We start from the raw sequence: 27,033 nt of genomic DNA, 5'->3' as shown, positions 1-27,033 counted from the left end.
GAGGATAGAGCCAGCACAGAGAAGTGGAGAGAGGGAACCTAGACTCTTCCCATAGGATTTTGAAAGCTGTTTTGCTCCATACCCAAAACAAAATAGAATGTTTAGGAGATTGATAAATTACCTTTTTTGATCAAATCATTGTGCTTTGAATTGTAGAAGTAGTCCAAGTTTAACTGAAACTTGGATGAGAGGTTTGGATTAGGTAAGTCTCTGTTAAATATCTTATGGTCCTAGAATGCCCCAGTAGCACAGGGCTGTTCTGGGGTTGATGGGAGGGCTTCCACTGGTTTTCCAGTTGTGATTCCCAGGCCTCAGATTCTTGAGTTGTCTTCTGTCAAGTGTTGTTCTGGACCTTTTGGAGAAGTAGACATTTAAGGATTCAACCTAATTACAGTGAAAAATGATGACCCTACTTTTTATCATCAATGAAGGTGATCAGAACTGCAAGTAACACTATAATTTGTTCCCACTAGGGTGCTTTCATTGCATTTTATTGCTTTAACTATGATTGCAGAATGTCATCAACTTTTACTAAATTTAGAAATTTTGTTTTTTAAGGACTGTTAACTGTAAATTCTTTAATATTTTTCTTTTGAAAATGAACTTCTTCTGTAAGAAGTAGAAAAATAAAATGAGTTTTTTATGATCATTGAAATAATATATATAAAGAAAAAACTAATTTCCCTTCTCTTGCTACTTTGTCCAGCTCAGGGTTAACAGCCTGCTATATATCCTTCAAGACCTTTGTCTATGCACAGAAATGGAAATAGAAATAATAAGAAAAACTATGTTTAAACAATAAAAAACTATATTTAAGTATATAAACTGAGAGAGCGAGCCAGGCAGTCAGTCAGTCAAGCAGGGACACAGAATCCAACAAAAATACAGTTTGATAGAGCCACAGAAAGGGACACAGAGAAAGAGATAAAGGCACAGAAAGCCCCACAGAGAATCTGACAGGAGCGCACGCACGCACACACACACACACACACACACACACAATAGTTTCACTGTCTTAAAAATCCTGGTGTCCACCTTTCATCGCCCACCTCCACCACTATCCCTAGCAAGCGCTTGGTTTTTATTTTTTATTTTTTTTTTTACTGTCTACATAGTTTTACCTCTTCCAGAATATCATCAAAGTTGGAAATACACAGTATGTAGCTTTTACAGATCGGCTTCTTTCACTTAGTAATATAGATTTAAGTTTGGTGTATGAATTTTCATAGCTTTATACCTCATTTGTTTTTAGTGCTGATCAGTGTTCTATTGTCTGGATGAATTTACCCATTCACCTACTAAGACATATCTTGGTTGCTTCCAAGTTTTTACAATTAGGAATAAAGCAGCTATAAACATTGATGTGAAAGTTTCTATGTAAATAAAAGTTTTAAACCTCTTTGGGTAGATATCAAGGAGTGCAGTTACTGGATTGTATGTAAGAGTATGTTTGGTTTTGTAAGAAATTTCCAAATTGTCTTCAAAAGTGGCTGTATTTGCATTTCCACAAGCAGTGAGTGAGTTTGTTGCTCCATGTCCTCACCAACATTTGGCATTGTCAGCGTTATGGATTTTTGTCATTCTAAGTATGTATGACGTTGTTTTAATTTGCCTTTCTCTGTTGAAATATGATGATATTCATGTACTTATTTGCCATCTGTGTCTTTTCTTTGGTGAGGTATCTGTTCAGATCTTTCACCATTTTTAAATTAGGCTTTTTGTTTTCTTGTTGTTTTTCAGTCCCTAAGTTGTGTCTGACTCTTTGTGACGCCATGAACTTCAGCACCCCAGGCTTCCCTGTCTTTCACCGTCTCCTGGAGTTTGCTAAAATTCATGTCCATTGAATTAGTGATGCTATCTAACCATCTCATTCTCTGTCATCCTCTTCTCCTGCCCTCAATCTTCCCCAGCATCAGGGTCTTTTCCAGTGAGTCAGCTCTTCACATCAAGTGGCCGAATTATTGGAGCTTCAGCATCAGTCCTTCCAATGAATATTCAGGATTGATTTCCTTTAGGATCAACTGATTTGATCTCGTTGCTGTCCAAGGGACTCGCAAGGGTCTTCTCTAGCAGCACAGTTTGAAAGCATCAGTTCTTCAGCGCTCAGCCTTCTTTATGATCCAACTCTCACATCCATACGTGACTACTGGAAAAACCATAGCTTTCACTATCCGACCTTTGTCAGCAAACTGATGTCTCTTTTTAGTATGCTGTTTAAGTTTGTCATAGCTTTTCTTGCAAGGAGCAAGTGTCTTTTAATTTCCTGGCTGTAGTCCCCATCCGCAGTGATTTTGGGGCCCAAGAAAATAAAGTCTGTGACTGTTCCCACTTTTCTCTATCTATTTGCCGTGAAGTGATGGGACCGGATACCATGATCTTTGTTTTTTGAATGTTGAGTTTTAAGCCAGTTTTTTCATTCTCCTCTTTGACCCTCATCAAAAGGCTGTTTAGTTCCTTTTCGCTTTCTGCCATTAGATTCTAACTCTTGCTTCTTGTCTTGTATACAGCTTTCTCAGGAGACAGGTAAGATTGTCTGGTATTCCCATCTCTTTAAAAATTTTCCATAGTTTGTTGTGATCCACACAGTCAAAGGCTTTTCCATAGTTAGTAAGGCATAAGTAGATGTTTTTCTGGAGTTCCCTTGCTTTCTCTGTGATCCAACTGATTTTGGCAATTTGATCTTTGGTTCCTCTGGCTTTTCTAAATCCAACTTGTACATTTAGAAATTCTCGATTCAGGTACTTCTGAAGCCTAACTTGTTGAAGCCTAACTTGAAGGAATCTGAGCATCACCTTGCTAGCATGTGAAATGAATACAACTGTATAGTAGTTTGTACATTCTTTGGCATTGTTTTTCTTTGGGTGTGAAATGAAAACTGACCTTTTCCAGTCCTGTGGCTACACTGAGTTTTCCAAATTTGCTGACACACTGAGTGCAGCACTTTAACAGCCTCGTCTTTTAGGCTTTGAAATACTTCAGCTGGAATTCCATCACCTCCACTAGCTTTGTTTTGCTTCCTAAGGCCCACTTGACTTCACACTTCAAGATGTCTGGCTCTAGGTGAGTAACCACACCTTCGTGGTTATCCGGGTCATTAAGACCTTTTTTGTATAGTTCTTCTATGTATTCTTGCCACCTCTTTTTAGCATCTTCTGCTTCTGTTAGGTCCTTGCCGTTTCTGTGCTTCATCATGATCATGTTTGCATGAAATTTTCCCTTGGTATCTCTGATTTTCTTGAAGAGGTCTCTTTCCCATTCTGTTGTTTTCCTCTGTTTCTTTGCATTATTTGCTTAAGGCCTTCTTGTCTCTCATTGCTACTGTTGTTTTCTTAATTTATTGAGTTTTTACGTTTCTTTGTATATGTCGTATGTGCTGTGCTGTGCTTAGTCGCTTGGTTGTGTCAGACTCTTTGCGACCCCATGGACTGTATAGCCCACCAGGCTCCTTTGTCCATGGGGGTTCTCTAGGCAAGGGTTGCCATAGCCTCCTCCATGGGATTTTCCCAACCCAGGGGTCGAACCCAGGTCTCCCACATTGCAGGTAGATTCTTTACCATTTGAGCCACCAGGAAAGCCCATGTGTTGTATACGAGACCTTACCAGATACATTTTTAAAAGATTTTCCTCAGTCTGGCTTGTCTTTTTATTCTCTTAATTGTGTCTTTTGCAGAGCTGAAGTTTTTAATTTTAATCAAGTCCAGCTGCTTTCACAAGAACCCCATTTCTTTTTCCCTGGTTGCAATTTTGGTGTCATCGTCAGGGGTTTTCTGTTTTGTTAACTTCTAGGAGTTTTTTTGGAGAAGGCAATGGCAACCCACTCCAGTACTCTTGCCTGGAAAAGCCCATGGACAGAGGAGCCTGGTAGGCTGGGCTGCAGTCCATGGGGTTGCTAAGAGTCGGACACAACTGAGTGACTTCACTTTCACTTTTCACTTTCATGCATTGGAGAAGGTAATGGCAACCCACTCCAGTGTTCTTGCCTGGAGAATCCCAGGGACAGGGGAGCCTGGTGGGCTGCCATCTATGGGGTCGCACAGAGTCAGACACGACTGAAGTGACTTAGCAGCAGCAGCAGCAGGAGTTTTTTGGGAGAAAGAAATGGCAACCCACTCCAGTATTCTTGCCTGGAGAATCCCAGGGACAGGGGAGCCTGGTGGGCTGCCGTCTATAGGGTCGCACAGAGTTGGACACGACTGAAGTGACTTAGCAGCAATAGGAGTTTTTTAGTTTTGCATTTTGCCCTTAGGTCTATGATCCATTTTGAGTTAATTTTTGTGAAGTGTTTAAGGTCTGTATCTAGATTCTTTTTTTCCTTTTTGTTGTTGGCATGTCTATGTCCACTTGTTAAGCAGCCTTTGTTGAAGACTCCATTTTTCTACCAGAATGCCTTTGCTCTGTTGTTGAAGATCAGTTGTCTAGTTTTGGTATTAGAGTAATGCTGGCCTTTTGGAATGAGTTAGGAAGTAGTATTTCTTAGTTCTTCTTGTATTTTCTGGAAGAGATTGTAGAGAACTGATATAATAATGTCTTCCTTAAATGTTTGGTGGAATTCGCCAGTCAAGCTGTTTGGGTCTATGCTTTATGTTTTGAAAGGCTATTAATTATTGATTCATTTTCTGTAATAGATTTGAGCCAATTAAGATGGTCTGTTTCTCACTGTGTGAGTTTTGGTAGGTTGTGTCTTTCTAGTTGTTGGTTCATGTCATCTAGAATATAAAATTTGTGGTCATAGAGTTGTTGATATATTCCTTTGCTATGCTTTTATTGTTTGAGGGAGCAATAGTGATGTGTCCCTCCTTTCATTTTTGATATTAGTAGTTTGTACTTTTTCTCTATTTTCCTTAGTTAACCTGGTGAGAGCCTTACCAATTATATTGTTCTTTTCAGAGGATCAGTTTTCAATTTCACTTATTTTCTTTTTTTTTTTGTATTGATTTCCCATTGTCAATATCACTGGTTTCTGTTTCAGTTTTTATTATTTCTCTTCTGCTTACTTAGCTCTTTTTCTAGTTCCTTGGGTGGATGCAGAGGTAATTGATTTTAGATTTTCTAATACATATATTCAGTGCTATAATTTTCCCCTAAGCAATAGCTTTGCTGTATCCCAAGTGTTTTGGTAAAGTGTGTTTTATTTACTTCAAAGTATTTAAAACTTAATTTTTAGATTTCTCCTTTAACCCACATGTTATTTAGAAAAAAAATTTAATGTATTTTGCAGTTTTCCAGCTATCTTTCTGTTACTGATTTCTAGTGTAATTCCATTGTGGTCTGATAGCATACTTTGTAAGATTTCTATTCTTTTAAATTAGCTTAAGTGTATTTTATGTGTGTAACTGGGTCTGTCTTGGTGAATGTTTCATGGGGAATTGAGAAGATGTATTTATTCTGCTGTTGTTGAAGTGTTATACAGACATAAATTAGATCCAGCTGACTGACAGTGCTGTTCAAATATGTTCTCACTAATTTCTTTGTATTGAATTTGCCAGTTAATCTTAGAGGGGTCTTGAAGTGTCCCAACTGCAATGGAGAGTTTTGACACTGTTGCTAGGATTATACACATTAAAGGTTGTTATGTTTTGGAGAATTGATTCCTTTATGTAATGAGCATTCCTTATGTAATGCTCCACTTTATTCCTATTGACTTCTTTTGCTCTTAACTCAGCTCTATCTGATGTTTAATGTAGTTTCTCCTGCTTTCTTTTGCTTAGTGTTACTCTGTTGGTCTTTATATTTAAAGTGGATTTTTTTTGTAGACAACATACAATTGAGTTGGGCCTTTTTAAAAATTCAGTACAACATTCTGCTCTGAATAATTGGTATATTTTAGACCATTGGCATTTAAAGTGCTTGTTGATGTAGCTGAATTATTATCGACTGTAATTTGTTTTGTTTTCTATTAGTTACCCTTGCTTGTTTTTCGTCTATTCTTTTTCTGCCTTCTCTTGTCTTTGTCTTTTTATATGACTCTGTTTCTTCTCTTTTCTGAGCATATAAATTATCCTTTAAAAAATTTTTGTTAGTTGAGCTTGTGTTTGCAATATACATTTACAATTGGTCCAAGTTGTCTTTAAAATATCATTATACTACTTTAGGTTGTGTGCATGAGTTCATGCTTCATTTGTGTCCGACAGTTTTTGTGACCCTGTGGGCCATAGTCCACCAGGTTCCTCTGTCCATGCGATTTTCCAGGCATGAATACGGGATTGGGTTGCCATGCCCACCTCCAGAGGATCTTTAGGTACCTCATAACAGGATTCCCGTTTCCTCCCTCCTATCCCTTATAACATTATTGTTATTCATTTTACTTATCCACAAGCTGTAATCACTCAACTCATTTTTGCTATTATTGCTTTAAACAGACTCTTAACTGTTTGGTCAGTGAATAATAAGGAAAATATTTTATTCTACCTTCATTTAAGTTGGTTAGTTTTTTCGTTCAACACTTTATAAATAGTTCATTTCACTCTCTTCTTGTATAGCTTCTGAGGAGAAATCCAATATGCATTTTATCTTTCCTACTGTATAGGTAAGTTGTTTTTTTTTTTTCTTTTCTGGCTTCTATCAAGATTTTCCTTTTGTCTTTGATTCTCAGCAGGTTGCATGTGATAGACCTAGGTGTAGATGTTTTGTTATTTATCCTCCTTTATATTTAAGCTTCCTGGATTTGTGGTTGGATAGTTATCAGTTGGGGAAATTTTAATCATTATTAGTTTTTTTTCTGTCCTTCCCCCGACCCCCTTCCTACTTGCTTCCTTCCTCATTCCCTTCTTTGTTTCTGGTATTCCTATATACATCTATGTTGTTATTGTTCCACATTTTTCTGGACTTTCTTTTTCACTTTCTTTTTTTCCTTGGCATTTCAGCCTTTGGAAGTTCCTGATTCTTTGCTTGCTTAAATCTGGTGTATTGATGAACCCAACAAAGGCATTCTTTGTTTCTCTTACGGTATTTTTTATTCCCATCATTTCCTTTTGGTTGTTTCTTAGAAATTTCCATTTTTCTGCTTACATCTGTTCTTGCATGTTGTTTATTTCTTTCATAAGAGCCCTTAGAATATTAATCACTGTTACTTAAAAATTCTTGGTGTGATAATTCCATTATGCTTGGTTTTCCATATTCAGACTGTTTTAGCATGCCTTGTAATTTTCTGTTGAAAGGCATATATATAATGTATTTAGTAAAAAAATGAGATAAATCGACTTTCAGTGTAAGGTTTTATGTTTATCTGGCTAGCAGTTACGTTGTGTTTGCTGTTTGCTGAAGCTGTATCAGAGGCTAAAATTTCCTTCTCTGTTGTCTTTTGGTTTCCCTGGAGACTTCTTCTTAAATAAGGTCTGAGATGCATAGTTCTTTTGTAGTACACTGTTATTATATATGATGGTAAGTTATAGCGGGGAGGGAAGTGTTCTGTGCTCCCATGATTTGGCCTCAGTTTTTTTAGAGACTCTCTATCCTCAAGACATGTTTACCTGTTTTCTTGTTTCTGTTCCCTCTTAAGTGAGACAGGAATGATAAAAGGCACTGGAGTTTAGTGTTTCTTTACCCTAAGTCAAAGACTAGAGTGTTCTAGAATTGGATATTTCCTTTTTGCTAGGCTGATGAGGCTCTTACTGAACCCCAGTTGGTTAGACTCTGGTAAAATAGGTTCTCTTGAGGACAGACCTTGTTAAATGCTTTAGGGATATTTCATCATGACTGTTTTCCCCCTCACCTTCCTGGAAGAACAACTTGATTTTCAGTGTGATAACCTGGTAGGGTTCCTGGTGATGAAATTCACAAAAGTGGTGGGGGGCTTCCCTAAGACTGGAACCCCTGGAGTTTTAACTTAAATTTATTCCTGCTGCGTCTTCAACAATTTGTCGGTCATAATTTGGGCTTTCCTACTCTGGTAATGGTTGTTGTGGCGTTTTCTGCTTCTGAGCTTTGCTGAATTGATGATTCTCTGTATCTGCCTGTCTCTCTCGCCAGTTTTGGGGGCAGTGGTTTGCTCTGTGAGCCCAATTCTCTGATAATCTAAGAACTGTTGATTTTTAGTTTGTTTTGCTATTTGCTATGGGGATTGGTGTGAGAACTTCCAAACTCCTTATTGTTGGATCAGAAACCATAAGCCCCCTGTGATAATTACTTTTATTTATTCTATATTTTACTTTTCTTACTAAAGAGTATAACATATCTCAAGGTGATAAAGCTTTCTTTTTTCTAGCTGCATAATATGGCATGGTATGCATAAACTGGGCTGATTTCAACCATTCTTCTTGATGGGCACTCAGTCTTCCCCATCTTTTCCTATTACTAACAGTACTGCTAGAAACGTGTTTATACATGTATGTATACTTGCATGCTGGTTATGTTATTTCCTTAGGTTACTTCCAAAAGTGTGATATCCAGGTCAAATGATAATTTCTTTTGTTAGCCTACTTTGTCAAAAAATTTTGGCAGTGTATGAATTTCCTTTCATTTGGACATCACTGGATATTGTCACTCTGATAGGTAAAAATAGTTTCTCATTGTTTTTTTGATTAGTACTTTCCTAATTAGAGTGAGGTCTGAAGCATCTTTGTCTACCATTTCAGCTTCCTGAATGCATCTTTATTTGTGATATTGCCATTTCTTTCATTTGGGTTATTTGCTTATTCCTAATAAATTTGTATTCTAGGCCCAGTTGTTAATATATTTAAAACTTATTATTTATGTTCCTTATAGAAAAGTCAGAAAATGGCAGCATAAGAAGAAAGTAAAAATCACCCATCTGCTCACAGAGATAAACTGCTCTTAGAATTTTGATATTGGACATTTTTCTAAGCATATGTATGTATATAAATTCCTACCAAAATGAAATTTTACTTGGAATGCTATATAAAAATATTATTACATGCTATTTTATGTTTAAATACAAAATAAGAAAAAATATCAACCAAGAGAAAAAAGCTTTTTGAAATGTAGGTCATGACCTACTAAATTGATTTCATGACACACAGTTTGAAAACATTGCCTAAAACTATGTAAATATGCAACCTTGATAAAAGAAAAACCAAATTAAAAATATGGGAACAATAAATATATCCCTTAATTCAAGATAACTTGAATGTCTTCTATGTTTTTCATTTATTTAGTTTTTTTCAGACATTTAAAAAATTCAGTATTACTGAAATGCTCAAACATAATTAAAAGTAGACAAAGTAGTATGATGAATCCCACTGTCCCCATCCCTTACATTTAGCAGTTATCACATTTTGCTAATCTTGTTTTACCGAACAATCCATATTTAAATTTACTTAGTCGTCTCAAAAAATATTTTTCATAATTGTCTTTCTTTGAATCTGGATGCAAGCAAGAGATCTGCACACTGTGTGGTTAATATTATCTTAAGTCTCTTGTGATCTATAATATCTACTGTTGCCTTTTAAAATTTTTGCTCTACTTATTGCTTCCTGGGTGACTCAAACGGTAAAGAATTTGCCCACAATGCAGGAGACTGGAGTTTGATCCCTGGGTTGGGAAGATCCGCTGGAGGAGGAAATGACAACCCACACCAGTATTCTTGCCTGGAGAATTCCATGGACAGAGGAACCTGTGGGCTCTAGTGCATGGGATCACAAAGAGTTGGACATGACTGAGGACCAAACATTGATTGAAGAATCGACCATGTTTTGGGTTTGACAAATACTTGCTTTGGTGGTGGTAAAGGACAGAAATGGTATGGACCTAACAGAAGTAGAAGAGATTAAGAACAGATAGCAAGAATACATAGATGCACTATACGAAAAAGATCTGCATGACCTAGATATCAACAGTGGTGTGCTCACTCACCTGGAGCCAGACATCCTGGAATGTGAAGTCAAGTGGGCCTTAGGAAGCATCACTCACTGCAAACAAAGCTACTGGAGGTGATGGATGCCAGCAAAGTAATGCTCAAAATTCTCCAAGCCAGGCTTCAACAAGAAGTGAACCGAGAACTTTGAGATGTTCAAGCTGGATTTAGAAAAGGCAGAGGAACCAGAGATCATATTGCCAACATCCATTGTATCATAGAAAAAGCAAGAGAGTTCCAGAATAAAAATCTACTTTATTGACTATACCAAAGCCTTTTGACTGTGTGGATCACAACAAACTGTGGAAAATTCTTAAAGAGATGGGAATCCCAGGCCACCTTACCTACCTCCTGAGAAATCTGTATGCAGGTCAAGAAGCACCAGTTAGAACCAGACATGCAACAAAGGACTGGTTGCAAATTGGGAAAGGAGTAGGTCAGTGCTGTATATTGTCACCTGTTTATTTAACTTATTCATAGAGTACCTCATGCAAAATGCCTGGCTGGATGAAGCAAAATGGTAGAATCAAGATTGCCAGGAGAAACATAAAGAACCTCAGATATGCAGATGACACCACCCTTATGGCAGAAAGCGAAGAGGAACTAAAGAGCCTTTTGATGAAAGTGAAAGAGGAGAGTGAAAAAGCTGGCTTAAAACTCCACATTCAAAAAGCTAAGATCATGGCATCCAGTCCCATCACTTCATGGCAAATAGATGGAGAAACAATGGAAACAGTGAGAGATCTTATTTTCTTGGGCTGCAAAATCACTGCAGATGGTGATTGCAGCCATGAAATTAAAAGATGCTTGCTCATTGCAAGAAAATCTATGACCAACCTAGGTAGCATATTAAAAAGCAGAGGCATTACTTTGCTGACAGTGGTCTGTCTGGTCAAAGCTATGGTTTTTCCAGTAGTCACGTATGGATGTGCTGTTGCTGCTGCTAAGTCGCTTCAGTCGTGTCTGACTCTGTGCGACCCCATAGACGGCAGCCCACCAGGCTCCCCCGTCCCTGGGATTCTCCAGGCAAGAACACTGGAGTGGGTTGCCATTTCCTTCTCCAGTGCATGAAAGTGAAAAGTGAAAGTGAAGACGTTCAGTCGTGTCCGACTCTTAGTGACCCCATGAACTGCAGCCTACCAGGCTCCTCTGTCCATGGGATTTTCCAGGCAAGAGTACTGGAGTGGGTTGCCATTGCCTTCTCCATTTATGGCTGTGAGTTGGACCATAAAGAAAGCTGAGCGCTGAAGAATTGATGCTTTTGAACTGTGGTGTTCGAGAAGACTCTTGAGAGTCCCTTGGACTGCAAGGAGATCAAACCAGTCAGTCATAAGGAAATCAATTCTGAATATTCATTGGAAGGACTGATGCTGAGCCTCCAATACTTTGATCACCTGATGTGAAGAACTGACTCATTGGAGAAGACCTTGATGCTGGGAAAGATTGAAGACAGGAGGAGAAGGGGACAGAGGTTGAGATGATTGGATGGCATCACTGACTCGATGGACATGAGTTTGAGCAAGCTCCAGGAGTTGGTGAGAGACAGGGAAGCCTGGTGTGCTGCAGTCCATGGGATCGCAAAGGGTTAGACATGAGTGAGCGACTGAACTGACTGAGCTTGTTCTTCTAATCGTTGTAGTTCCTAGAAATGGAAGTTAGCTATAGATGATTATTTAGATGTAAGTTCACATCTTTGGCAACTGCACTTCAAAAGTGATGCTGGCAGCTTATTTTTTTGCAGTTTCTGTGGGCACGAATTTGGGCACCTTAGCCAGGCAGTTTTGACTTGAATTCCTTCATAAAACTGCAGTGAAATGTTGACTGGGGCATCATCACTAGAAGGTGTAACCAAGGTTGGAGAATCTCTTCCAGGTTGACTCTCTCACATGGCTGGCAAATTGTAATTCACTGTTTAGGGAAGGTCTCAGTTGTTAGTGTGGACCTTTCAAAAGTGTTAGTTGACTATTTGACAGCCTGGAGGCTGGCTTCTCAGGGCCAATGATCCAAGCAAGTTTTTAATAACTTTTTTATATTGAATGTGTATGTCTTTTCAGAGAACAAAAGTTCATGTCATCTACACGTGGGGATAGTTTTAGCACTCATGTTTCAGTTCTTACTCTAATTCAGTACAGGCTTCCCTGGTGACTGACATGGTAAAGAATCTGCCTGTGATGCCGGAGACCTGGGTTCAATCCCTGGGTTGGGAAGATCCCCTAGGGGAGGACATGACAACCCACTCTAGCGTTCTTGCCTGCAGAATCCCCATGGACAGAGGAGCCTGGTGGGCAATAGTCCGTGGGATCACAAAGAGTCGGACAAGTAGAAATAGAATGCAAGACATTATGGTTTAACTTAAGAAAATCTGTTAGTCTTATTTTTAGTTTTAATAATATTTTTATTTAACCCAGTATATCAATAAATTATTTTATTTGGTACCAATTTAACAAATTATCAAGATATTAATTTTTTTATTTTTTAATTAGTTTATTTTCTGTTTTTTAACTGTACAATATTGTATTTGTTTTTCCATACATTGACATGAATCCACCATGGGTATACATGTTTTCCCCTTCCAGAACCCCCCTTCCACCTCCCTCCCCATCCCATACCTCCAGGTCATCCTCGATTAATTTTTTTACTTGTAGTAAGTTTTTGAAATCAGTGTATGTTTTACACTTCAGGAACATTTGGACCATCCACATTTCAGGTAAGTGGTAGCCACATGTAGCTAGTAGTCACTGTATTGGGCTGTTCAACTCTGATACTCTTTGTATAATTAACTGTGCTACTTAATACCATCAAAGATAGTGAGATAGAGCTATCAACTGCATAATCTTTGATAATCTACTCTAACTCAATATCATCAGTATATTTCCATATCAGCAACATACTTCTGCAATATTTTTCAGAGTGCATGGTATGGTATAGATGTACCATAATAACTGTTTTTTTTGCTTAAAGTTTTTAGGTATTATTATATTGCTTTTAGTGAACATGCTTATAGAAAAATCTTTTATGTCTTTATTTCCTAGTGCTCAATATCTGTAAAAGCCCTTGCTATGTTAAAGGGTACAGGATTTTTTAAGCTTTGGGTGCCTTCGCCAAATTATATTTTGTAAATATGCCAGTTTACTACTGGCAGCATAAAACAGTATCTGTTTACGTCATACCTTTGTTAATACTGTGTAGTTTTCCTTTGGAAATATTTTCCTCTTAGTTAAAAGTGGTATATGATTTGTATATTTTGATTAATAGTGAGATTAAATACATAGGCATCTGCGTATTGACAGTTCATTAATTTTTCATTTTCTGTTGTTGTCCTGGTATTTTCTTTGTTCAGTTTGGTCGTGTCCGACTCTTTGCAACCCCATTGTTTTGTCACTAATTTAAAATGACTATTTTCACAATTATTAGATGTGTTTGGGTTTTTTTTTTTTCCTGATGTGTATTTTATGCATTTTTCTGTTGTTTCAGTATTACAGTAGGTCATATTAATTTCTGGTAGGGCAAGTGTTTATTTTCAGAAATGTATTGGCTGATACTCTCATTTTGTTTTCTTCAAGGTGAATTTAGAATTAGTTTGTCAAGTTAAGTGTTCTTTCAGCAAAAGAAATAAAAAGAAATAATTGGTCCTTTTATTGAAATTGTATTAAAATACAGAATTTTACAATTTGCTGAATTGTTAATAAATTTTTTTAATTGTCGTTAAGGTTTCAGTTCAGTTCAGTCTCTCAGTTGTGTCCAACTCTTTGCAAATCCATGAGCTGCAGCATGCCAGGCCTCTCTGTCCATCACCAAATCCCAGAGTCTACCCAAACCCATGTCCATTGTGTCGGTGATGCCATCCAACCATCTAATCCTCTGTCGTCCCCTTGTCCTCCTGCCCTCAAATCTTACCCAGCATCAGGGTCTTTTCCAATGAGTCAGCACTTCGCATCAGGTGGCCAAAGTATTGGAGTTTCAGCTTCAACATCAGTCCTTTCAATGAATACCCAAGACTGATCTCCTTTAGGATGGACTGGTTGGATCTCCTTGCAGTCCAAGGAACTCCCAAGAGTCTCCTCCAACACTACAGTTCAAAAGCATCAATTCTTTGGCGCTCAGTTTTCTTTATAGTCTGACTCTCACATCCATACATGACTATTGGAAAAACCATAGCCTTGACTAGATCGACTTTTGTTGACAAAGTAGTGTCTCTGCTTTTTAATATCTTGTCTATACTGGTCATAACTTTCCTTCCAAGGAGTAAGCATCTTTTAATTTCCTGGCTGCAATCACCATCTGCAGTGATTTTGGAGCCCCCAAAAATAAAGTCAGCCACCGTTTCCCCATCTGTTTGCCATGAAGTGATGGGACCAGATGCCATGATCTTAGTTTTCTGAATGTTGAGCTTTAAGCCAACTTTTTCACTCTCCTCTCTCACTTGCATCAAGAGACTCTTTAGTTCTTCACGTTCTGCCATAAGGGTAGTGTCATCTGCATATCTGAGGTTATTGATATTTCTCCCGGCAATCTTGATTCCAGATTGTGCTTCTTCCAGCCCAGTGCTTCTCATGATGTGCTCTGCATATAGGTTACGTGAGCAGAGTGACAATATACACCCTTGATGTACTCCGTTTCCTGTTTGGAACCAATCTGTTGTTCCATGTCCAGTTCTAACTGTTGCTTCCTGACCTAAGTACAGGTTACTCAGGAGGCAGATCACGTCATCTGGTATTCCCATCTCCTTCAGAATTTTCCACAGTTTATTGTGATCCACACAGTCAAAGGCTTTGGCATGGTCAATAAAGCAAAAATACATGTTTTTCTGGAACTCTCTTGGTTTTTCGATGATCCAGGGGATGTTGGTAATTTGATCTCTGGTTCCTCTGCCTTTTCTGAAACCAGATTGAACATCTGGAAGTTTATGGTTCACATATTGCTGAAACCTGACTTGGAGAATTTTGAGCGTTACTTTCCCAGCATGTGAGATAAGTGCAATTGTGCGGTAGTTTGAGCATTCTTTGGCATTGCCTTTCTTTCGGATTAGAATGAAAACTGACCTTTTCCAGTCCTGTGGCCATTTCTCAGTTTTCCAAATTTGCTGACATAGTGAGTGCAGCACTTTTACAGCATCGTCTTTTAGGATTTGAAATAGCTTCGCTGGAATTCCGTCACTTTCACTAGCTTTGTTTGTATTGATGCTTCCTAAAGCCCACTTGACTTCACATTCCAGGCTGTCTGGCTATAGGTGGGTGATCACACCATCATGATTATCTTTGTCGTGAAGATGTTTTTTGTACAATTCTTCTGTGTATTCTTGCCACCTCTTCTTAATATCTTCTGCTTCTGTTAGGTCCATACCATTTCTGTCATTTATTGTGCCCATCTTTGCATGAAATGTTCCCTTGGTATCTCTAATTTTCTTGAAGAGATCTCTAGTCTTTCCCATTCTATTGTTTTCATCTATTTCTTTGCATTAATTGCTGAGGAAGGTTTTCTTATCTCTCCTTGCTATTCTTTGGAACTCTGCATTCAAATGGGTATATCTTTCCTTTTCTCCTTTTCTTTTCGCTTCTCTTCTTTTCACAGCTATTTGTACGGCCTCCTCAGACAGCCATTTTGCTTTTTTGCATTTCTTTTTCTTGGGGGTGTTGTTGATTCCTGTCTCCTGTACAATGTCATGAACTTCCGTCCATAGTTCATGAGGCACTCTGTCTGTCAGATCTAGTTCCTTAAATCTATTTCTCACTTCTACTGTATAATCATAAGGGATTTGATTTAGATCATACCTGAATGGTCTAGTGGTTTTCCCCACTTTCTTCAGTTTAAGTCTGAATTTTACAATAAGGATTTCATGATCTGAGCCACAGTTATCTCCTGGTCTTGTTTTTGCTGACTGTACAGAGCTTCTCCATCTTTGGCTGCAAAGAATATAATCAGTCTGATTTCAGTGTTGATGTCCATGTGTCATTTTTAGTATTTTTTCTTCTATTGTTCAGTTCAGTTCATTGATCTGTTGTGGAGTCATTTAAATTTTACTTTCTTATTGTTTCTAATTTTAATTTCTAATTGTTGCTGGCATGTGAGGAGTCTTCTTTTTTGTGTGATAGTCAAAGTCGTTCAGTCCTGTCCTACTCTTTGCAACCCCATAGACTATACAGTCCATGGAATTCTCCAGGCCAGAATACTGAAGTGGGTAGCCTTTCCCTTCTTCAGCGGATCTTCCCAACTCAGGGATCGAACCCAGGTCTCCTGCATTGTAGGTGGATTGTTTAGCAGCTGAGCCACAAGGCCCCTGGACTAACCTTTTTTGTATACAGTTTTTCTAATGTATCTTTTTCTTTTTTTAAAATTCTTTTGGATCTGCGGAGATTGTCATCTCTTCTACGAGTAATCTTGTTTTTGTCACTTTCAATATTTGTTTTTAATTTTACTTACTAAGTTCTAGAACAGTTAGTAATAATGAACATTCTTGTCTTGTGTGCAACACCTGGCATTTTACTGTTAAATATGACAGTAATTGTTTGTTTCAGGGAAATACCATTATAAACGTTTAAGAAAATATCCTATTGCAAGGTTACTATGAAATCTTTGCTCCAGTTGTTTTTTTATTTTTATCTTTTTGCCTTGCCACGTGACTTGCAGGATCCCCAGAGCATGGATGAAACCTAGGCCCTGCTGTGAAATTGCCCAGTTCTAACCACTGGACTGCCAGGGAATTCCCTTTGCTCTGTTTTTAATCAGGAACTGATTGTGAACTTTCTTCCGATGTCTTTTTGGTATATTGATAGGTTTTTTACTTTGAAAGATAGATGCATGGAATTTTATTAGCTTTTTCAGTCTTGAATTGGTAAATTAAACTGCTTGAGTGAGATATTTATAGATGATAGGTTTGAATTCAGTTTGTGCAAGTTTCGTTTAAGAATTTTGAATTTATCATTTGTATCGTGTGTATTTGCTATGTGCTGTTGTATGTTTTAATAGTAGGATTAGTAAGTTGGTTTTATAAAATTAAGCTGTGATTTGTATGCTTTCACATACTCTGGAGCTGTATAAAAGAATTAAATTTTACATTTATTGAAGACTTGCTAGAAGTCATATAAAGCCCAACTGGGCCCGGACTATTTTTTTTTATTAAAAGTAACCCTTTTAACATCTTTAAATGTTCTTTGATGAACTATACTGATTTTTTTTCAGCTTTTGCCAAGAAACAGTTTGTTCAGTAAGTAAAACAGCTAAGAATTTATTTTATGTTAATCATACCCAGAAACTATGCAGTGTGGAAATTAGCCGTGTTGATTTTATATCATAGCAATTTTCTTTAGGGGAAGAAGGCTGGTTAGATATCTCCTTGGGATGTTATTGATACTAGATTCAGAGAGAAGAGAGTAAACGTTATTAAATGACAAAAGTATCAGTTCTTTTAAAGGATTAGTTTTCTTCCTAGCACTTTATTTTTTAAAAATTTTGAACCTGTAGTAACGTTATGGGAATAAAATCTTTAATGTATTAATTATTCTTGTTCTTAGGTGCATTCTATCTCGTGTTTGAATATATGGACCATGATCTGATGGGACTGTTGGAATCAGGCTTGGTTCATTTTAATGAAAATCACATAAAGTCATTTATGAGACAACTCATGGAAGGTCTGGATTATTGTCATAAGAAGAACTTTTTGCATCGAGATATTAAATGTTCAAATATTCTTCTAAATAATAGGTATGATAAAAGTTTGACATATATGTTTAAAATGAATCTTACATATTGTCTACCTTGATGAGATTTAAAAATTAGTTTTCTATTGCTTAAAATATTTTTAACATAATCAGTATTACCACTTGGACTACACCTGAAGTTGTGTTAAGTATACTTCAATTAATTAACTTCCAGTAATAGTTTGTAATGTATGTAAGATAAACTTTGTTGACTTGTTGAAATTCCATCTCCTCAATCTAAGCAATTTAACAGAATTAAGTGGATCAAACCTCTAAAGAACTTTAAAGTCTCTTTAACCTTGTAGGGATTTAGGAGTCATAAAGGCCTGAGTTTGAATCCACAGAGTAGTTTGAATCTATATACTGCTGCTGCTGCTAAGTCACTTCAGTCGTGTCCAACTCTGTGCAACACCATAGATGGCAGCCCACTAGGCTCTCCCGTCCCTGGGATTCTCCAGGCAAGAATACTGGAGTGGGTTGCCATTTCCTTCTCCAGTGCATGAAAGTGAAAAGTGAAAGGGAAGTCGCTCAGTCGTGTCTGACTCCTCGTGACCCCATGGACTGCAGCCTACCAGGCTCCTCCATCCATGGGATTTTCCAGGCAAGAGTACTGGAGTGGGGTGCCATTGCCTTCTCTGATCTACATACTAGTATCCATAAACTATATACTAGTTGAAGTGAACTTGGGAAAACTATTTAACCCCTCCTTTTGTTGTTGTTGCTGAATAACAACTGTCATACCTCAGTGGAGGAGACAAAGGGAAGGGAAGATGACTGAGCATTATAAGCACCTCCTGGCTCCCAATACTTAGTTGACCTTCTTGTATGATAGTCTTCCAAATAATATGAATGACCCTTATAATAATAATATGATTTTAGCTTTAGATTAAAAATTGATTTTAGAATCTTTCTTAATTTGAATTTTTTTTAAAAAAAGGCACAATTTTTAAGTGAACTATTTTTGAAGTGTTTATATACATGAAGTTTATGTTAAATATTTTACTGGTAGCATAATCTGAACTCTGATAATTCTGTTGTAATTGCTACTATTTGTTAAAGTGAGGCATGTCTGATCCTGATTTTAGTTAATAGGAAGTATTCTGTAGAGCGCCTAGTCACTCTTAAGAACTGAAAAATTAAACATAAATTTAAAATGATATGATTTGCTTTTGTGCATTTTCGGCTGGAATTGAACAGGTAATCTGTATTATTACTAAAGTAATACAAGTTACTTCACTTTGTTAATTTTTATTGAAGTGTACTTTTCTAAATAGGAACTGGATAATACTGAGAAACTTGTTATATTAATACTTTTATGTATAATAATATATATAATAATAGTACTGGTATAATAGTAGCTGAAATTATCCAAAGAAAAGTATTGATTTTTTTGCCTTAAATTGTTGTGAGCTTATCTATTTGCCTTTTCCTACAGAGCCTTGGGTACTGCAGTGTAATCAGAGTTACTAGTTAGTTCTAGAAATAGAAGAGAATGTTTACCATCAATTCAGAGTAAACTAATACTTTTTGTTCATTTTCTCTTACTTCCATCAGAGGACAGATAAAGCTTGCAGATTTTGGACTTGCTCGATTGTATAGCTCAGAAGAAAGGTAAGAATATTTTCAAATGAATATTGTAGACATTAGTGACCAGTTGTAGAAGCTATATTAAGGATACCTTATTGATAGTTTATTTTTTAATTCTGAAAATTATTTTTAGAATTTAGAGGGTTTTAAATGGTATGTTTCGGATACATTAGAGTTCTTTTAACCTCAGACCATGGTATGGACAGGCTGTAATGGACAGTGTTCCAGTTCCCTATATGTACTTTAGCCCTAGCTTTTCTGCCTTTATTTGTTTTACCTAATTAATATTTAAAGGACAGGTTGTATGCTTTTGCTTGTTTGCTTAAGTTGTTCTAGAGCTTAACAGCTTCATTTCCATTTGAGAAAACAGACCCAGAAAGGATTGAGTGACTTGAAATATTCAAAAGTATTTGTTAACATCATCTAGAGTATGTAGCTTGAAGTTTCCAACTTCCAATTATTTATTTTTTCCATCATATATAATAATGCCTCTTGATAGAATTTGAAGGAAAAAAATATATAGGTTCATAAGTGTACTTAATCGAAAACTTCACTTGCATAGCTGGTTCACTGAGATTGCATTGTAGTTTGGTTATCCTTTTTTAATACAAGTGTGTGTCTCTTATACTTTGACTATAAATCCTATTCCTCTTGTTTTCATGTTAGGTTTCAGTGGAGATGGAGAACAGCTAAATTGCCATTTTCCATCTGATGATTCTTTTTATGCAGATATTTGTGCACATTGGAATAAGTATGTTCCAGAAAACCTATAAAGCCAAATTTTATGTCTGAATCCACTGTCCTATTGATTTTTTTTTTTAATGGAATGTTGGGTTTCAGTGGATTGTCAGGGGTTTGGTGTGTTAACTGAGGCTTGGTCCTCATTGTCTTGCTGAATTGAAAATTTAAAATCCCATAACTTTGCATCTTCAGGTAATGTATACTGAAATTTTCTGCTTATTAAAATTTGCAAGTTAAAAACTTGGTGTATCATTTTGTTTTACAAGCAGATATCTTATCCTTCAGGGTTAAGTAGTTTTAAAAAATTACTTTTTTCAGATTCAAATAATTCTGATTTCTTTAAAATCAGTAAAGAAGTAGGCTTAACTTAATGGAATGACTTTAAACATATTATTCTAGTAAATTTTAATAATACTGAAATTCACTGCCTTCAGCAGATTCACTGTATTATCTCAAATTCTCTAGATATTTCTTGAAATATACAGCAAATGATTTTCATCCATATTTCTTTGTTATTAGAACCAGAAAGAAACCATAATACCCCGATCTAAATATTAAGATAACTTTGAAAAACTTTCTGAGTATAATTAGCTATTATAGATAGAATGCAGTATTCAAGAAATTATCCTAGGGACTTTTGTTTTAAAATAGAGCAAATTTCAGCTTATCACTGTAATTTGATTTGGTATGTCTTTTTTTGAGTGAAAATAACTGGACAGAGCTACAACTAGTGTGTAGGAATTGAACATGAAGTACAGGGTGACCAATATGAATCTCTTATGTCCTATGTGCTACATTAGAAAAAAGATGAACTACTAGGCTAAAACTAGGGGGAAAATGATTCCTTTAAAGTTGAAGAATCATTTTCTCATTTTGAACATCAATATTAATGCTTTGCCTTATTTTACCTTGGGGAAAAAAAGAACTTGAGAATGGGAGTTTTTACCCCATTTTTTCATATCTGTTCTGTTTTTTAGTAGCTTGTTTAGGTCCAACTTTTCCCAAGACTTTCAGCCACAATGATAAACTCTCTTTCTGAGTGTTTATTTTACTAGGTCTGGGCCCCAATGCTTTTCCAGGTAATCGGGTATCTTTTTCTCGTTGTGATTGACTTATATGAAGAAAAAAATAGTTTATATATAAGTTGAAGTTAATTTCACTTTTAGAGAAGAAACTATAGCTTAGAACATTTATTTCTTTAACGCTAAGAACTCAAAATCCTTAGGCCTAAATCAGGAAACTTTGGCTCTAGGCCTGGCATTGTTATTTTACCAGTTGTGGAATATTGAACAAGTCAGTTAATCTCTCTGTATTTCATTATTCTCAGCTTTTAAGATAAAGGATTTCAAATATCTAAGATACTTATAGTTTATTGAAAAACATATATTATTTCTTGGTTCTGAAAGTTAACATGAATAACAGATTTTTAAACATTTGAAGACAATAGCGCCATCTAGAGGCTTTTCATAAGATTGCCATTATAGCCAAAACTAAATTTTCCCAAACCACATAGGGTATGAATGGGAGAGTCAGCTGTTGCTGCTTGTCCAGGTTCTAGATGAAATTATATTCAGAATGAAAATTGGCTTCTTAGCGCTGGGCTTTTTGTGTTCTTGTCTTTTCACTAGAGCTAGAATTATAGTTATTTAAGGACAGGTATCATTATTTTAAACTTTCGTGTTTTATATGCCTTAAAACATAAAACACTTTCATGGTAGCTGCTTGATTAATTCTGATCCTTGAATATGTTGTATTAATTATATAAAGATTAGTTGTTGGCCCTTCAAATATTATATTTTATTTTTGCCAAATAAAATATACTCATTTAGTCTTCCAGCAAGTTGTGTGATACTTCCATTTCTGAATCTCCCTTAAAGCACCCTGTCTAATAATATTTTGATAGCATCAAATATTTAAAATTACCTGTGATTTCACATCAAAATTATTTATAAGTCTGATGACTTTACAATTTATTATCTTATTAACCACATTAAAGTAGAAGCTTTGAAAAATAAGTGGTGGTGGTGTCACTTCCCTAGTGGACTAGAGAAATAGTGTCTGCTTTTTTTTTTTCCCCCAAAAAAACCGTTAATGAGACTTATTTGCAGAAGATATTCAGTAGAAATTGAAAATCAGAATATTCAATGTTGAGACCATTATTTCTGGATTTTTACAAAGTTAGTTTCCAGCTGTCTGAGAGTAACAGCTTGTTAGAGTTACTGTTTTCTGTTTTCTAATTTAATGTCTGAGGGATTTTATGTGTGTCTGTCTGCTAGATTATGGAATTTATTGCTTGGAATTTAATTGTGGGAATAAATTGGAATAAAAACATTCTTTTTTTATTTTTAGACTTGTTTTGAAGTATTAATTTATTCTATAACACGTAGAACCTCACTGTATGTTTTTCAGTCATGTTTCTTTTTCAGTAGGGGTGAATTTGTTTTCTGTGTGTGTGTGTGAAAAGACTGGGTAGACATGTCAATACCACAATTTTTTTAGTCCATGAAACAAAAAAAAGTCGTCAGATGTGTGGTGTCACTTCAGTTTGTGTTTTCTCTTTGTGAAATCTAAACAAAACCATCTTTAGGATGTTGACTGTGAGTAGCCAAACCAGTAGACCAAGTACTAAATGTTTAGTTTTGAGGACTCTGGATTTTTATTTATTTGTCTAACTTCGGATGATCTATTTTCATTATTACATCAGTACTTTAGTTTTCTTGGCATTTAAATATCCTAGTTTCAAAACAGTTTCAGTGTCTTATACTTTTGTTTTTACATTTGTAAACACAACATTCTAATCATACCATGAAATATTCTCTTGATAACATAACACTATAAATGATTATTAAATTGGGTAATTCAAGATTGGTCTTATTCTCTGCTAATTCCACCTACCTTTGAGTTTTCTTTTATATTAGAGTCCTGTCTGCATACTTTCTCAATGTTTGCTTTTTCCTCGTTAAGCACTAAGGTAGAACTGAAGCATGACACAATTTTGTGAAAGTTTTGCGTAAGTTATCATGAGTTTTTCTTTGACATTAATAAAACAATCATTTTCGTTGTCTCTGGTCAGTATTAACTTTAAAAATTATATTAAAAAGCCTAATGTAATTAAAACACCCCTGTCTTTTTTAAAGTTCTTTTGCCAGTTCTCTTCTCTCCCTGGCTCTTTCTCCTAGCTCTAGAAATGAGCATTTGCTCAGCCTTCTCAGGGAAATGATAGTCGAGTGTAGTCAGAGCAAGAACCAAGTAATTTTATAGGTCTCCTCTGGATATCGTCCTAGAGACAGCAGTATGTATTGAAGGTGTAAACATCGGCATTTTATTTTATATTATCACTTTGGCTGCACTTTGGAAAGTAGATTGACCTTGTAAGACTGCAAGCAAGGTGTTGAATAAACCTCTGTAGGATAATCATAGCTAAACTAGGCAATGGGCATAGCTGTTGTAAAGGTGGAGATGAATTTCGTCATAAGATACAGAATTGTTAGAATTTGCTGGTTGACATGTTGGTAGACATATTCCTGCCTTTACCCCTATGGTAAGATTTCTGCTTAAGTAACTGAATAAATGACCTATTAATTAGGATAAACTAAATTTATAACAAAGAGAACCTCAAAATTCAGTGGCTTAAAGAATAAGAAGTTTGTATTTCTCACTCAGTAATCTGGAATAGTTGTTACTTTACCTTGATGCAAAATTGAGAGTATTTTACCATATTTTAGATTAAGTGTTGACTCTGCTTCACACAGTCAGTTAAGGATCCAGATTGGAAGATGTGCTATCTTTCTTCACATGCCTTCCAAGTCGGTCACCATGTTTGTCAGCTTGAAGCTAGAAAAGAGAAAGGAATGGTGTTGTGAGCCAAGAAATGGTACCTGTGTTCACTTTCCTTTGGCAAGAACTTGGGCACATGGCCATACTTAACTGCAGTGAGGATGGGAGATGCAGTGTAGGTGGGCAGCTCCCATCAAAGAAAGGAAGAACAGATTTTAGGAAACAGCTTTGCAGTCTCTGCCATAAACTGTGATGCTTTTTGCTGAGACAGGAAATGGGAAGCAGGTTTGCAAGATAATAAATTTCCTTTTATGTTAAGACATAGGTATTTATAGGACTTCTAAATTTGCATGTGTAATAATGTACAAGTGATCCTAAGATGACAGCACTTGGAAAAAAAATACTTATATTTTTCTGTAGCAATCTTATGATACAGAAATTTATTTTTCTAAGAAAATATCAAAAGGAGAAAAATGGGATAAAATTAGAAGGGAATGGGAAAAGGGCATAAAGAAAAGATTGTGTTTATTGTTATATATTGATAGTTATGGCATAAATCCGTTGATTAAGTATATTAATAAGTACTTATTATATGCCAAACACTGACCCAGGTAATACCCATTGGCTGCGTATTAAGAGATATAAAAGATTGACCAACTCCCTGGTCTCATTTACATGGTCATAAAAGAAGGTAGACCACGAACCTATTGGGTAGAAGAAAGAATTTAAAGTACTAAATACTAAAAAACAAATAAAATAGTTTCTGAAGAGTCATTGTGAGCGTGGGGTGGGGCTGCTAGGGTAATTTTAGCTAAAACAGTAGGATAGAACTCTTTGTGAAGTAAAAATGAGCTAAGACCTGAGTGATGAGAAGAGAATAACTTAATGAAGATCTAGGCAGATAACATTCCAAATAGAAGGAACTCAGCAACTGCAAGGCCTGGGAACAGACTTGCAAAGTTAAGGGGCCAAGATGTTTCCCACTGTAATTGGTACTCTAGGTTACAGTCTTATCACCAGAGGTAAAGTTTAAATTTTATATAATTACTGTGGGAAATCACTGGACAGTTTAAGCAGCTGACTGATATGACCTGGTTTTATGCTTAAAAGCCATAAAAATGGGGGAAGAAGGCTAGAAATGGAGGCAGGGAAACTAGTTAGGAGTACCAGAGAAAAGATAATAGTGGCTCATATTCAAAGTGAGCAGTGACTCAGATTTCCTTGAAATTGTGGGAAATGGTTGGATTTAGGATCTATTCGGTTGTAGAGTTGACAGAGTTGTTGATAGATAAGATATGAAATTTGAAGGAAAAGGGAATCAAAGATGACTCCTCAGTTTTTGACTTTAGAAGCTGGGTTGGAATTAGAAATAGGTCCCAGATTTCTTTTGTAATTTTGGTAGGTGTTTATGTAGTAGATTCTGAAGGATACATGACTTGTGGTCATAGAGTGAATTTACTTAGCTGAACTCTTTACATGTTTTCCTCATATAAGTTATGCTGTAAAAGAATTAAGTGTAGACTTTATGTATTGTTGGAAAAGTGAAGTATTTTAGAGCTTATTTAGTTATTTCCCTTTATGTGATTCTTTTTTCATTACTTAAGAGAATAGGCAAAGTTATCAACTATGGTTTGTGAATTTTACTTTGGGTTATCCAGAATCTCTAAATACATCAAGGGCCTAAAATCTTGCTCTGATCATCTGCCTTGCCTTTTACCTGTTTAGACCAAGACAGGAGACCGAGCTGCCTGCCAGCCTGGGGATGCACCGTTAAGGCAGTGCTTGCTTTGTTAGAAGCAACAGTGCTGCTTGTGGGGCAGTAGGGTAGGGAAGACCATAACCACATCACAAGGTCCCTAAGGTCCCCAGTGTTAAGGGCAGTGTTGGAATCCACTGATAATTTTTGATCTCTGTTCTGTTGATACTTAATCGAATGTAAAGAGAAATGCTGGGATGGTACTTTGTTTTATAAAATGTATATATCAGTTTGAATATTTACTTCATGAAAGAATTTTCACAATATAGATTATGCTGCTGCTGCTAAGTCGCTTCAGTCGTGTCCGATTCTGTGCGACCTACTAGTGTTTTAAAATTGAACTTTGTGTGTCAGATTTTACAGTTAAATGTTTCCAGTATTTACATAGTTTTAATTTTTCTTCTGACAGAAACTAAGCATTTGGATATATTTGGAAAAGCTGCTAATTGGTATACATTAAATTCTTTTGCTGTATACCTGGAAGTGTATTCCATCTAGTCTCTGTTACTTTTTGAAAATATACTAAATATTTTCACTTATGAATTTGATGAGTTAATAAAAAAGTGAACTACTCTAATTTTAACTGCTAAAGATGACTGTTTCTGAATGTTGCCTAGAACTTATTATATAGTATGGTTAAAAAACAAAATTCAACTGAGTAAATTCGAAGATCTAATTGGGTTATTAAGCACTTCATGAATCAGGCAGCATCCCATCTAGCAAGTAGAAAGGAGCTCCAAAGATCTGTACAAAATGGAAGATTTTTAAAGGCAGAGGGGGCAGGGACAAGGAAGTTATACTAGCAGAAAGCAGATTGGTTGTAGCAAGGTTGTTTTCCTTTAAGGGATGGCGGGGGTATCTGTGTGACAGATTACCTCACTAGTGCTGAGCAGGAAATTCCAGACTGATTGATTAAGATGAAGTTTCTGGGATGGCTTGAATCTGCAATTAGGTTAGATATTAAGTCTTGGTTTGCTGGTGTGGGGCTTACACAAATAACTCCATTTTGGATTTGTTGTTTTTTTTTAAACTATATAAAATAATCTTTCATTTAAATATGAACTTTACTAACCTTAATTTGTATAATCTTTCCACATATTTCACCCTTTTATTTTTTAAAATATATTTAAAAACATTTCTAAACATAAAAAGATTAAAAGTTACCTATTTACTTGACCACTTTATATTAATTTAAACATTTTTCTTGAGACTAGTTGTACCTTAGTAACAAGACTTCAGGTTTCATGTGCTCACAGACCCTTGAAATGTTTTAGAAAACTACTTGACATATTTTTCTAATACTTTGCCTCCCCTCTGCCACCAGCTAATTCTTGTATGTCACCTAAAGTTGGGGCCATAACACATTAAAAGGTCTTCCCTATGTCCAGCACTGTTCTGGGCTTAGTTTGTTCATAATAAAGAATGGTCTCTGAGGCCTTTTGACTTTTTTGGGACATAGAGAAACAAAATAGTTTAATACAATGGTAAGTATGGTGTAAATTTAAAAATATGAAAATAAATCTCTCTTTAAAAATAAATCTGTTGTTAAAAAGAGATTAGACCTTATGGAGATGGATCTTTCACTGTGTTTTAAAGGAGGTATAGGTTTGAGTGAGAGTAAAATGGGAAGGAACTTCAAATTTAAAAGGAGGTAGGACATCAAG

The 27,033-nt window shown here is 36.1% G+C and overlaps 1 protein-coding gene across 8 annotated transcripts in view; it reads left to right on the top strand.

Annotated features, from left to right (window-relative positions):
* CDK13 (cyclin dependent kinase 13) overlaps positions 1-27,033 on the top strand; it is a 120,891-nt gene that overhangs the window by 63,743 nt on the left and 30,115 nt on the right. For all 8 annotated transcript variants that reach the window (XR_014067743.1, XR_014067742.1, XR_014067746.1 and 5 more), the window contains 2 exons: positions 17,323-17,512; positions 19,063-19,119. Coding sequence is in view for 3 of the 8 variants with exons in the window: in XM_081537405.1 (XP_081393531.1) it covers positions 17,323-17,512; positions 19,063-19,119 (247 nt within the window). In the remaining 5 variants the exon portion in view is untranslated. The remainder of the gene's footprint in view (positions 1-17,322; positions 17,513-19,062; positions 19,120-27,033) is intronic.

The sequence above is a fragment of the Giraffa tippelskirchi genome, chromosome 10, assembly GCF_054371585.1.
Source record: "Giraffa tippelskirchi isolate mGirTip1 chromosome 10, T2T-mGirTip1v1.2.pri, whole genome shotgun sequence".
Lineage (NCBI taxonomy): Eukaryota > Metazoa > Chordata > Mammalia > Artiodactyla > Giraffidae > Giraffa > Giraffa tippelskirchi.
This window is presented reverse-complemented; position numbering and strand designations above follow the sequence as displayed.